At 32.0% G+C, this 13,586-nt stretch overlaps 1 protein-coding gene across 12 annotated transcripts in view; it reads right to left on the bottom strand.

The window, feature by feature from the left end:
• ADGRL3 (adhesion G protein-coupled receptor L3) overlaps positions 1 to 13,586 on the bottom strand; it is a 982,472-nt gene that overhangs the window by 54,605 nt on the left and 914,281 nt on the right. For all 12 annotated transcript variants that reach the window (XM_056802666.1, XM_056802677.1, XM_056802672.1 and 9 more), the window contains one exon: positions 13,047 to 13,215. In XM_056802666.1, coding sequence (XP_056658644.1) covers positions 13,047 to 13,215 — 169 coding nt within the window. The remainder of the gene's footprint in view (positions 1 to 13,046; positions 13,216 to 13,586) is intronic.

Genomic DNA, 13,586 nt, shown 5'->3' with positions numbered 1-13,586 from the left:
GCAGGTTTTCAGTTTTCAGAATCCATCGTAGTCATCTCTGTTTCTGCTAATAATGTTAAAGTATTATTATTTGATATATGTTATAAAAATTTGCTTTATCTGTAACTGGCAAGCATATAGTAACTGGCAAGCATTTTCTTTTAAAAAGCATATCCCTGTCCTCATTAGAACCTAACAACCTCATAAGTATTTTAAAGGAGAAGAAATTCAAGATTTTCTTTTTGATGGCTTGCTATTAACAATCTAATAAATTTAATATAAACCAGCATCCTGGTATATTGGATTACTAGATATTACTGTTCCTGGCAGTGGACTAGTAAGGAAATTACAAACAAAAACAAACCAACCCTTCCTCTGCCCCATCACATTTAGAGAAAGGATGAGATTGAACTGAACTTTTATTTTAAACATTTTCTTTCTGATTTTAGTATTAACAAAAAGTACCAGAAGTTCTAGAAATTATGATCTCTCAAAACTTTTGAGTTTCTTGAGCTCGATTTTCCTAAATCATGCCACAAAGTATATTTTCCTTAGAATCTTTAGGGTTACCAAAAAAAAAATCCATTATTTCTATAGTATGGCTTGCCAAATTTGCTTAAGAGCTAGGAACTAAGCTAAAAATTCAGAAAGTACACATATGAAAATGTAAAAAAGGCCCATGTCTTTTTGGATTTTATATTTTATTGACCTGTCTCCTTCCCCCAAAATCCTTGTATCTTAATAACCAAAATTATAAATTAAAATGTACATTTATAAAACAAACAAAATAACAATGTTTTAACTACTTGAGAGGCATTGGGCTCCTTAGTTCGTCAATAGTCTCCTTCATCTAGCTTGATCTGTGATTCTCTGAAAATTCCAGAGGAAAATGAATGAACAGATTTCAGAGCTCCTCATTTCACTTTGAATTGTGATGGAAAATAGGGATGCTTACTTAGTCCTATAGCTTTCCATCTAAATTATTCTCTGCAATCCCACTCCTTGGGAAGAGCAACCACCACAATCACATGATCTTCCTTCTTCCAAGCAGAAACAGGTCTCAATTTTACTATATTCCTTCCCCTACTTCTTCCTTTAAAATGTCATTATTTTTCAATAAATAATCTCTTTTATTTCTCTTCCTCTCTTTCCCAGAGGGAGTAAAAAAAAGTCTTAAAAAAAACAAATATAGTCAAACAAAACTAATTCCTACATTGGACATGTCCAAAAAATACATGAATCAATGTGCACAATTAGTCCATCATCTCTTAATCAAAAGATGCCTTAGTCTGCTTTGTAAAAACCATAGAGGAAAGGGTCACTTGGCAGACTAAATATCCAGCTAGTTCTCAGTGGCCAGTTCAACAAGTACCATAATGAAAGTAATGTAAGCAACCACTACAATATGTAGATAGCTGATAACTATATTCATAATAGACACCTCATGTTTATAGCTTACAAAATTTTTGTAAAACAACCTTGAGATATACAAAATCTGAGTAATATCCTCCTCATCTTAAAAAAGATGAAACCAATTCAGACTAGTGATATAATTTGTCAGTGCTAAGATGGAAGCCCGGGTTTTTGTGACTGTAAATCCATTCTTTTTTATTTTTTTCTCACTGTGTGCTTATGAAACTGTTTTAAATTATGGAATTATGAGAACAGAAATCATAGGAATAGTAATTACTTGAAGAGGTCATTTCATTTTTGTTCCTACCTTCAAAAAATATTAAATTTTTTTCTTACAAAATTCAGTCTTATTTAGAATTTAATATGTTTTGCTAAGTCATAGGCAAATAATTTTAGTTTCATTATAATAGTTATTATAATGTAAAAAAAGACAGTATGATGGACTAGATAGAGGGATAACCTTAAAGTCAAAATGACCTGTGCTCAAGCTCCATCTCTAAATGTACTTAATACAGTGTCTAGCACTTAACGGACACTTAGTAGGCACTTAAGAAATGTTCATTAAATCACATTGAAATGCTAGGTGATAATGGGCAAGATCATTAATCTCTCAAGGGAGCAATCAATTCTCTTACTGTTATGTTAGTGTTATGCTATTGCTGCATGCAATATTATTTTACAACAAAGACTCAAAGAATTACATGATGGGAGTATTAATTCAATCTGGTTCATTGGATTATTCTCTCCATGATTTCAAACCAGGAAATATGGTATATATATATAAATTCACTAAAACATCAGCAATACAAGAGAGTTGGGTAGGTCCTTACACTGGTTAGTTTCTCCATCTTCAGTGAAAGTTTTGGGTAGAGATTCATGGTATCATTGTTCACATATAAAATTAGCACATGGTATAAATAATGAAAATGTACAAATCATCAAAGAAGAAAACAAAGAAGAAGATATAGTAGAAAGTTAGAATAATCAGGCAAATTGAGTCTATAAAAGATCAATAAGGAGAGGACCATTCCAATAGAAGAGGATAGACGTGGACAATGCAGATTAAGAGGAGAATTCAAGAAATTAATGGACATTGTTAAAAGACTGAAAATTTATAACTTTAAAAACTTTGAAAAATTTGCAATGAAGAGAATCACAGGATTAATGGATTAATTGATTAAAATTTGGGGTAATGTATTATAACTCAAAACAATAGAACACATATTCATACAAACAAACATAAATATAATTACTACCATGGAGTTGGAGAAGAAGAATTATTAAATCAAGATGAGATGAGAAGAGAAGGAAAGATTTGAAGTAGTGGTAAGTATATTACATGCAACAGTAACATAACACAAACATAACAGTAATACTGACATTACACTAGCAAAACAACATGACATATCAAAGTAACAACATAACAAAACATAAACACAAAAAGCAAACATGGTTAGGTTACATTGAAGCACTACTTAAATGAGTGAAACAATGTATAGTTAGGGTACTAACATTAGCTATAGATTAGTTACTAAAAAATTTTAGTTAGCTATTTAGTTTTAGTATAGAAAATTAGGTAGACAGAAGAATTTTGAAGATAGAGATTTAATTAGATAGGATTAAGTACATGAGATAAGATTAGATACTAACTTGCATTACAACATATATAACAACTTACATTACATAACACAAAACACATAACATCACATATCAAACAAAATTGTAAATACAGATATAAATATATGTAAATAGTGTGTATAATAGGATTGTTAGTTGTATTACAGTGTATGCATGTCTATATGTAACATACATGCACATGTGTAGATATGAAGCATATATGTGCACACATAGCATACATGTATTTATTGTCTGTGTATACTATATATATGTGTGTAAATAGCTCACATATTTATTGTTACATGTAGTTTGCATAAGTGAGTTTAATATTTGGTTTGCGTTTCAGTGTAAAACTTATGCAATGTTGTGTTTACTGTAATTTTCAAAACGTTTTCTCTAAGTTTGATGTTAATATATTACAATAGTGTTAGAATGTTCTGTATTAGCTGATGAGAGTAGTATTTATGAGTTTGTGTTTGCATGGAAGTTGTTCATCTTTTGCTTTTGATGTTATTTGCTTGTTGTGCTTTTGCATATGTTTGAATTTTACTTGTTCATTATTTAAAACTCTTTTCCCCTTTCCTTCATAAAATCCTTAGAATAGATTAGTATTAGTTAGCTTAAGATAGTTGAGTGTAGGTTGTTTGCTATTTTGAATAGATATCTTAGTGTAGGTAATCTATAAGTAATTTAGGTTGTGCACAAATGCAAAAACAGTACTTTCAACATGATTTAGGCTTTGTGCAAAGGGGGGACTGTAACAATAGGAACTAAGACTTAGGACATAAGAGTGATTGACAGGGCATAGGATTATAATTTTCCCTGGAGCTGGTGGAATAGAATCCCAGAGAAACAGTTAAGCAAGAGACACAATCTCTCTGGACCTGGATGAAGGAGGAGACAGGTGTATTTTCCTGGAGCAGCTTGAGAACCATCATTCAAATTACAAGCCTGAGGATATCTTTGGCTATGGAAAAGAAGGAAGTCTTCATTATTCTGCTGGACAGATAGAAGAAGCTGACCAACCTGAGAACAGACTATCTTTGGATATTTCTCTTGAGATTTTGGACATTGCCCACCAAAAGATTCTTTTGTAACATTACTAATCCCTAAAGACTTTGCCTCTAATGTTCTTTAAAATAAGATAGATTTAGTCAGATAGCTTTTAATTTAGAGGGTAAAATAATTAGGATCTCTCCTTTCCCCTCCTTCCGTTTTTACCTTCCCTTTCCTTGTTTAATAAAATCAAAATATTTATATGTTCCCTTCGTGTTTCTTCCCTAAAACCCTTTCAATCCTATTTTAATATTTCAGTACTATAGACAAGTGGTCCCTTTGTACTATTGGAGAGATGTTCTTGTTCCCCCAAAAGGAATAAAAAGATAATGAGGACATGTACAAATCTTTTAAAAGAAAATGAAGCAATATGGCTTTATTTTTTAAACCATATTCTGTTTAGTGACAGACTAAGTGAGGAAATCTGTCTGTAGGGGTTTAAGCTCATTTCATATTATCTGAGCATCGTATTGGACTTCAAAAACATTTTTTTCCAACAATGAATGGAAAAAATATCCCTTTTGATACATATCCCCAAAAGGTCAATCTAGGTTTTGTAGACTTGTTTTGAGAGGGAATCCACTATTTCCTCAGGCAACCTATTCTACTTTTATATAACTCTAGTAGAAAGGAAGTTTTTCCTTTTATCTTAAACCTAAATTTGGCTATGCACCATTACTATACACAGATTCTAGTTCTTCCTTTTGAGCTCACGCAGAAAAAAGTTAACATCTTTTTCCAGACTACAGACATTCAAATACTTAAAGATAAAGAAGTCAAAGACAGAGAGAAAGCTCACTAACTACTAAAATATTTTTAGCAATATTTTTTGTGGCAATGAAAAACTAGGAATGAAGTAGATGCCAATCAATTGAGAAACAGATGAAAAAACTGTGGTATGTGAATAAAATTAGATATCATGTCATAAGAAATTACAAATGTGAAAAATTCAGAAAAACATTGGAAGAGCTATAGGAATAGATACAACAACATGAAATAAGCAGAACCAGAAAATATATATGACAAATATAAACAAAAAAAAAAACACACTAAATAGAAAACTGGTTTACTATAATGACCAATCTTGGCCTCAGAGACCAGATAATGAAACATATCTCTTCTCTTTTTAGTAGATCCATAGAAAACAAAAGGTACAGAATATCCTTTATACTGTTAAGCCTTGATACTCTTTGTTTTGCAATTCTGCCTTTTTGTTAGTTTGTTAGTTTTTGTTTTGTTTTTTGGTTGCAAGAGGGATTCAGAAGGGGTGGAGAGTGGGGAAAGAAAAGACCCCAGAGGGCAAGAGAAAGTATTACTTGTAAACAAACTGGAACATATAAACAAGGGAAATGAGGGCATCATCAAAGAATTGCCTGGCAGAAAGAAATATTAGGTGGTTTCTTGTCAAGAATACAGAATGGCAGGTGGATGACCAGAGTGCCAGTGATGTAAAACAAGGCTGGAAATGTAAATTGGAGTCTATGGAAGGCTTTCAAAGGTAGAATAAGAAATGTGGCTTTTATCCAAGAAGCTATGCTTTTTTTTTTTTTTTCAGGCAAGGGTATGACATCATCTACTAGAAGCTCAGCTACTTAAATCCAGTAATGTGTTTTTGTTTATTTATTTGCTTGTTTTTGTTTTGTAACAGACTCAGGGAGAAAGATGTGGTAAGTGAAGGTTTTGTGGTCACAAGGGTGGAACATCTAGCTATTTATAGCATTTAAAAGGCATGAATTCTGGTTTCTATTTCTCTTAATTTTTGTTAGCATATTAAGAAGTTTGGTCTTTGAAAAGGAAAAAATCTATAATAGCTTTTATTATGAAGCCATTCAAATTTAAACCAATTGCTATGGTGGACTAGGAAGCTTATTAATAGTATTAAAAGACGTCAGTGAAAATTTTATATACACGCACATTTATTTTTCACTAGATTACCCCTCTACCACTCCTGAGAACTGGCAATATTACACAAAATCTTAAAGGTATGGGGTGGGAGAGGGAGAGATGACAGAGAAAGAACATAATAGAATATTTTCAATTTCAAAAAAAGCTGGATATTATGAATAAGTTAAATAAAATCATCAGTAAATCAAATTGCACCATGATGAAGTCATGTTGAGACATAACAGTCTATCATTGTCTATTTTAATTTTCTGATATTTTATTTTAAGCATTAAACATATTATAAAGAAATTATTTAAAAGAAGAAAATTTGAATTAAATGACATATCCAGTAACATTTCCAGTCACATTTTTTTACACAAACTTTCTTATAGATTTCCATTCAACAGTTTTTTGAGTGCTTACTCTCTTATATAATCTAACTCACTTGTTCAAACTAAACTGTAGCTAAATTGCCTTTAACTAGTTGGCCATTGCTCTATTATTTAAGGATGAATAGTTTCCTTACCATACATGGCATGGAGAAGAATCCTTTTTGTGAAAATAATTCTACTCCAGACTGATAAGTAAGGGGAACAATCATCTTGGACACATTACAATGGAGTATGAAAAAAAATTGCTGTACTAGAGAAGCAAACACTATTAAAATAGTATTTTTTTGGTAAAGGTTTGTAGAAGAAATCTTAGTCACAAAAGCCTATAACCTATACATTAGGAGTCAGACACCCAGAAGAGTGAGGTGTTTTTGTATCATAAAAACTGCAAACTTAGATCAGCAAACATGACAAATGTTCAATAATTAAACCACCTGAAATATCTTGAATTAAACAATTTATGAATGGATGTACTAGTATAAGCATAAAGTAATTCAAGCAGATGGCTGAAGAAGCATTGCATCCATTATTTTTTTTCCAAGTACAAAGTTCCTTAGGGACTACAAATAATCCAAGGTATAAAGTTAGCATTCCTTATTTTTAAAAATTTATATTCACTGACTCATATCTCTGACATCAATTAAAAATATCACACAAATGTACACCTTAATAATATGGAATAGGAGCATTCAAGCACAAACCATTTGGTATTTTAAATTACTTGGTATTAGCAACTTGTATTTTAAGTTAAATACAGCTTAAAACATATAAATACATAAATATATGACAATTTTAAATGGTTATTGAAAGAAGAAAATATAGCACAAATGGCAATGAAAAAAGTATTCAAACCATAGGTTCAATTTTGGTTTTCTACTGACGTTCAAAATCTGCTCATATTATTTATTTACTTTGCTGTCATAATTAGACAGATCAGCAGGAAATTAACTTTAGGGGAAATAATGTATGTTTACTAATGAAAGCATATACCACAAACAAGTAATATTTGAAATGAATAAAGAGTTTTAAAAAAAAATGCAAATGTCCCGGTTTGTTTTTTTCAGACTTTTTTGTTTGAGCAACTTGAGTATCCACTAGAACTCAGAGGACCAAATAAATGTAGCCCTCTACAAGAATGCTTATATAAATTCAATTTATGGCACATTAAAATAGTATCTGTTTTAGTAAACATCATGGCATAACAGATCTCCTTTTCGTTGCCAAAATCTTTTAACAAATGGCCTACACCTGTTCCATCCACTTTCCCTTAACAAAGTCACTTGTTAGCTCTGTTGCCACCTGGCTTTTCATTTTATAAACACAGCTATTTTGGAAGGGTTCTTATGACTTAATTATCTATGGTTTTCCAGTTTCAGTTATCTATCACTATATACTTCCAATCAGATGTTCATTTGACACTTCTCATTCAAGATGATCAAAATGAAACACACAATCTTTAATATTCGATTATATCCCTCTTTGATTTCTATTAACAACTTAATTTCTTCACATTTAGGTGTGAAACTTTAACATTGTGCTTCCTTTTTTTTTTACCCTTTCTTCCCGGTATAGAATAATTTTCGAGTTTTGTTTATTTTGTGACGCCTTGATGGATCTCTTTTATTAAACTTCTTTCTCTGTACCCTGCTCCCCTGACTTTTGTATTTGCATTATATAAAGATACTTGACACAATTAATCAATGCTAGTTGACTGACTGACTCACCATTTCCACCTTCTTCCTGACACTTCTTATTCCTTCTTTCCCCTCCACAAAAATACAAATATTTTCTTTCATGCACATTTAATCACCTTGAGAAATGAAGAGGACCAAGGTGAAATGCTTCAAGGTACAAAGCAAGAGAAATCAATTAGAAAAAAACAAACAGCTTTAATCTGAGACAAGTATAATATAGCTGATTGGTCAGTTCTTATGTCCCTAATTTCCCACTTTAGTGTTTGAGGACAGTGGCCTAAGAAATTCACACAGCTGGGAGCTTAAAGAATTTATCAACTTGAGAAAGCTGTTGATTCTGTGGATCTGTTGGACTTAGTAGTCTATCCTCTTTCCTGATATCTCTGACCTTAGACCTCAGTTTTTATTAGTGCCCTCTGGCCAACAATAAGCCAGTGAAATAAATATCCATTTGATTCTTCTCTCTAGGTGCACTGGCTCTTTCACATTATTCCCAGGTATCTTGGGATTTGGGTAAAGGGCTTTCTCCCTGAAGAAAATTCTCCTCCAATAATCTTACACTATATAGTTATATTCAAGTCAGTTCCATGCTTAAAAGTGTCTGATGCTTCACCATTTCCTCTTAACTAAAGTAATAGGAACACAAGATGATAGCTTTAGAAATGGAAGAGATCTAATTTAGGCTAATTTCATTTTATATTTTTAGGAAGCAGGTCCAGAGTGGTAAAGTGATTTGTCTATGTCAGACAGGTAAAACCTTACAGGATGAGAAACCAGGCCTCAGACTTCAAATCCAGGATTCTTTCGATTGCATCATCCTGTTTGATTCCTCAGCTTGCTATTTCCAACCTTTCTTTCCAATCTCATCTCCTAAGTGGATCATTAAATTTTCCCCAAAGCATACAGTATACTCTTCCCACTTCCCAAAATCTTTTCATATAATTCTCTCCTAAAATACCATCTACTTGCCCTATCTTTCCAAGCCAACTGAAACATCATTTATTCATGAAACATTACCTGAGATCCTGATTCAAATGTGCTCCTTTCCTTCTCTAAAACTATACAATTTCATTTAATACATATCTTACAGAACTCAAATTGTTCTCCCACAATATCCTTAGATATAGATGTCATTAAATATTTGGAGAATAGAATTAAATTTTTTCCAGCCAAATCTAGTAATACTGCCTCAATGCTAATTCTGAAAATCTCTATGGATGTTATCAATGAAAACCACAATTTTCTTGAAATTCTCCCTTTCCTTGATTTCTGTTCCCTTCCATTATCCTGGTAGTTCTATTTTTTTCTGATCACCCCTTTTCTGATACACTTTTTAAAATCTCCCTCTTACTATGAACACTGGTCATATTCTAGAGTTTGGTTTTGTTCATTTGCTCATCAATCTTAACTTTTTGTTGAGAAGAGTTCATCTACTCCCATTATTTTCATCTCGTCTCCTTCTTGATGAACCTCAGGTTTACTGATGTGACACTTTACTGAGCTTCTAGTACTATACTTCCATCTTTCTCTATTATGTTACTCTTTATGTTGTTCACAATAAATTTGTTTTCCTCATAGCTTGGTCATTCTTTTAAATATTGCTGTTACTTTGCTACTAAAATATTTTCTCCCTTTCACTAATAATAAAATTTCCAGTATAACTTGGACCCATCCATATCTTTAATCCTCCTATATCTTGCTGACTTCTTATTTTCTACTTATCTAATCCCATTGACACTACCATAGCAGCCCTCATCTTATTAGATTACTATGATATCCTCTAAGTCTCTTCTCTTCTGGAATAAATTTTATATATTACTAACATATTATTGTCCCTAATAGAGTAGTTTCATTAAGTCAACTTAAAATGTCTATCTTAATGCTCTTCTATCAATCAAATTCTTCTATGCCCTTACTAAACTGGCCCTTCCCTACTTGACTTATTTACTAAATTCAACAAAAAATTCTCTCATTCAGATAAGATAGCCTTATTACTGCCCCTTTCACATGCCAAATTCATTCATGCTCCTGTGACTTTTTTCATTTCATTTTCTTGCCTATAAGACCACACACCATCCTCTGTGATTAGTGAGACTTAACTTACCATATGATAAGCCATACCATAAAAAGCTGATTCTGAGAGTCAAATCAAGTGACCTAGGTTGCTAAAAAGCTGAGAATATATATAAACATGAATATGTTTAATAATCTGTTATTCTAAAGGCATGCCTAGGAAAATTTGAGTCTAAAATAGATCCCAAATGTGGAAATAGGGTGCAAGGAAAAGTACAAGTAAAATGTAAAGTCTTATGAGCCAAAGACTCAACATGTATAGCTAAGTTGGATACAGGAGGTGGAAATGTTGATCAAAACATAGGCAGGTCATTCTATCCTCACAGATTCAAATGGTAAGACATTGGTAGTTATTGATGGTAGTTGGTAGTCAGTGTCATGGTAGTCTGGAAACAGATGTTGGAACACACAAGAGTTTAGAAACTGAAATATGGAGGCAGCAAACCTAGCCCTTGAAATATAGGAGTAAAAGGTAAAAAGCTGAATTATTAAAGACCTCAGTAGTTCAGATTTAGAATTTGTAGGAACTGATAAGATCATCTGATTTAACCCCCCTAATTTTACAGAGAAGAAAATAGTCCTAAAGACATTGTCTTTTTATCATCAGCACACAGTACAGTGTCTAGTATAAAGCAGAAGCTTAATTAATGCTTACAATTGATGCAATTATAAAGTACATGCATAATACAAAGTAGAGATGACATTTAAACCCAGTGCTTTGGCTTCATATCTAGCAGTTTTAACATTATTTAGAAAATCGAGTTCATGAAAGGAGTAGAGTAAGACACCCAACTACTGAGAATGGGTAGACCTCAGGAAAATAGTCCCTGGAGAGATGGAGAATGAAGCAAAGAACCTGGGAACAAAAGGGCCAGAAGATTTGATGCAGAACTAACAAGTAACAAGGCTCCTATGTTTTTGGCTAAGATTGATTGTATTAAGCTGATAACAGGTTGGGTCTTAGTTGCAATTATTAAGAGCAAAAGGATGTTAGGATAGAGAGCAAGGCAGAACATTATCCTCTTTTCCTACTCATACACCTACTCATACTTCAAGCCCTACCTTTCTAAGAAGCCACCCACAGCAACACTTAAATTCTTCAGCAAACATCTCACTTTAATATTACTGTCCTCTTAGACTTTCTTATTTTTTTTCTTATTTGTAAGTCTTATTGTATATTCTGTACATTAAAAGAAGTCAATATCTTTTGAGTGAAATATCTTTGATGTAGTATGGAAGTAGTTAGCAAAGTAAGTGGTCTTTGACTTTTATTAGAGACATTTATGATTATAACAGGTAGTTAATTGATTTGATTCAAATAATATAGTGGCAGAACTTGGAGCTATGAAAACCTGAATAGCACTGTCCTGAAAGAATAACCTGACTTGACACCAATCTGAGCCATGAGATCAATCTCTAGAACATACTTCTTGTTGCTATTCACTAGTTTTAGTTGCGTTTAACTCTTTGTGACCCCTTTGAGGTTTTTTGGAAGGGTTCTCCAGCTCATTTTACAGATGAGGAAATCTTGGCAAACAGGTTTAAATGACTTGACCAGGGTCACACAACATCAGAGGCTGGGTTTGAACTTAGGTCTTCCTAATTCCAGGCCTGACACTCTATCCCCTGCACCACATAGCTACCCTAGAAAGATACTTGTATGTACTTACTAAAACTCTATCAAATTATTATAGTAATATAGAGATATATATAAAATGCTAAACTAATTTTCTTAAATATATTTTATTTGTTTATAATAATTTGCTCAGATGATTAAAATGAATACAAATATACTTCAAATAATACACACAAGTATGGCTTCTATTAGATAATAAGAAATATTCTTTGGTATATAGTTAAAAGTATAATTAAATATTTCCAAGTAATATTCAAGTATTTGAAAACCATCCCAACACAATATATTTTAATAAAAAAAATCAGTGTTCCAAATTATGCTGTAAACTCATTTCTTGCATGTAACTTGAACTTAATTTTCAGAAAATGGTTAGCCTGAAGATAATTCACTTTTTTGACCATAACCCACAAAGACGTTTTTGGTAACATAAAAATAGTTTGTGATTGGTGTTATGTATGGATTCAATATCCATACTAATGAAAACTTCAAATAATTGTTTGTGTGTGTGTGTATGTGTGTGTGTGTGGTGTGTGTGTGTGTGTGTGTGTGTGTGGTGTGTGTGTGTGTGTGTGTGTGTGTTTGTAGCCACACAGGAATATATAAACAAAATCACACCTCAGTGTAAGCTCTTTGTCAGTGTGGGAGTTACATTCCATGTGAAGTGTAATTGATAATGGTGGTGATTTATTAATTTGTTTTTAAAATGTCAGAGTAAACAATGCTATTTATTTTCCATTTATTTCCCATTCCAAGGGAATCTTTTGATTTCTCTTTATATACGACCAGGAACAATGTTTACAACCTTTAAAAGCTTATCTTGAAGAAGAAAATAAAAGTTTTAAACTTCTTCAGTCTTTTTAAATAATAAAAAGAAGTATTATAAGCAATGTAAAGGAACATATATTTATCTGTTAACTCTTTACAATAAAAGTTTCAACATATATTTAAAAGAAAAGCAAACTAGAAAATTTTGTCATATTAATATTACTTTAAAAACAAAGACCCACTTTCTTGTTAACGAACATGACCCCCATTTGTTAGTTAAGCTTTAACAAAAGTTAAAAGGTAATACCATTTCTACATCACCTTCTTAACTCCTAGTCTTTAAACTTATATAAATCTTTAAAAAGAACTTTTATAACTCCTATATAAAAACAGAACTTCTAGAACTTCATAACTTCTATTTTTAAAATATCTCCAAAATGCCACTTTTGTATTATATTCTGTTGTTACATCTGAAATGGTATCCTTTACAACGATAAACTATATAATTTTTATGTGTAACTGGAAAAGCTAGCTTACCTTTTTCTGAAGAACACAATGGAAAATGAATATGAACATTCCCTGTAGAGAATTGAAAATGGTGAAGAGATACGCCATGATGACTGTGCTTTCATTAATATACATAAGTCCAAAGGCCCAGGTCAGTCCTAACAGGCAGAGAAGAGCTATTGCACCTATAACCCATGACCTGAGGAGAGAAAAGGGAAAAAAATGTGATCAAAGGAATTGTTCTTAGATCATTTCAGCAACTGCACAGTAACAATGTAGACACTGAAATATGTATGTTTTGATAAATTGTATCTATGAAATATGTAAGACAGGCAGCATAAGCACTCTAGGGTTTTAATGCAATAACACACATATCTTCAAGTCTGAGGAGAAATACACACATGAAAATGCTACAAACAGAAATCAATTTAAGCTAACACAAATGTGTATACATTGCTTATGTAAGTATCATGAAAGCAAATGAAATGTTGATGTGACTTTGTAAATGGCAAGGAAAAAACAAAAGTTTATAAAGATAAGGTGAATTTATTGGTTTCACTAGGATGACAG

Source organism: Monodelphis domestica, chromosome 6, assembly GCF_027887165.1.
Source record: "Monodelphis domestica isolate mMonDom1 chromosome 6, mMonDom1.pri, whole genome shotgun sequence".
NCBI lineage: Eukaryota > Metazoa > Chordata > Mammalia > Didelphimorphia > Didelphidae > Monodelphis > Monodelphis domestica.
The sequence above is the reverse complement of the archived record's forward strand: the minus strand, read 5'-3'. Positions and strand labels throughout refer to the sequence as shown.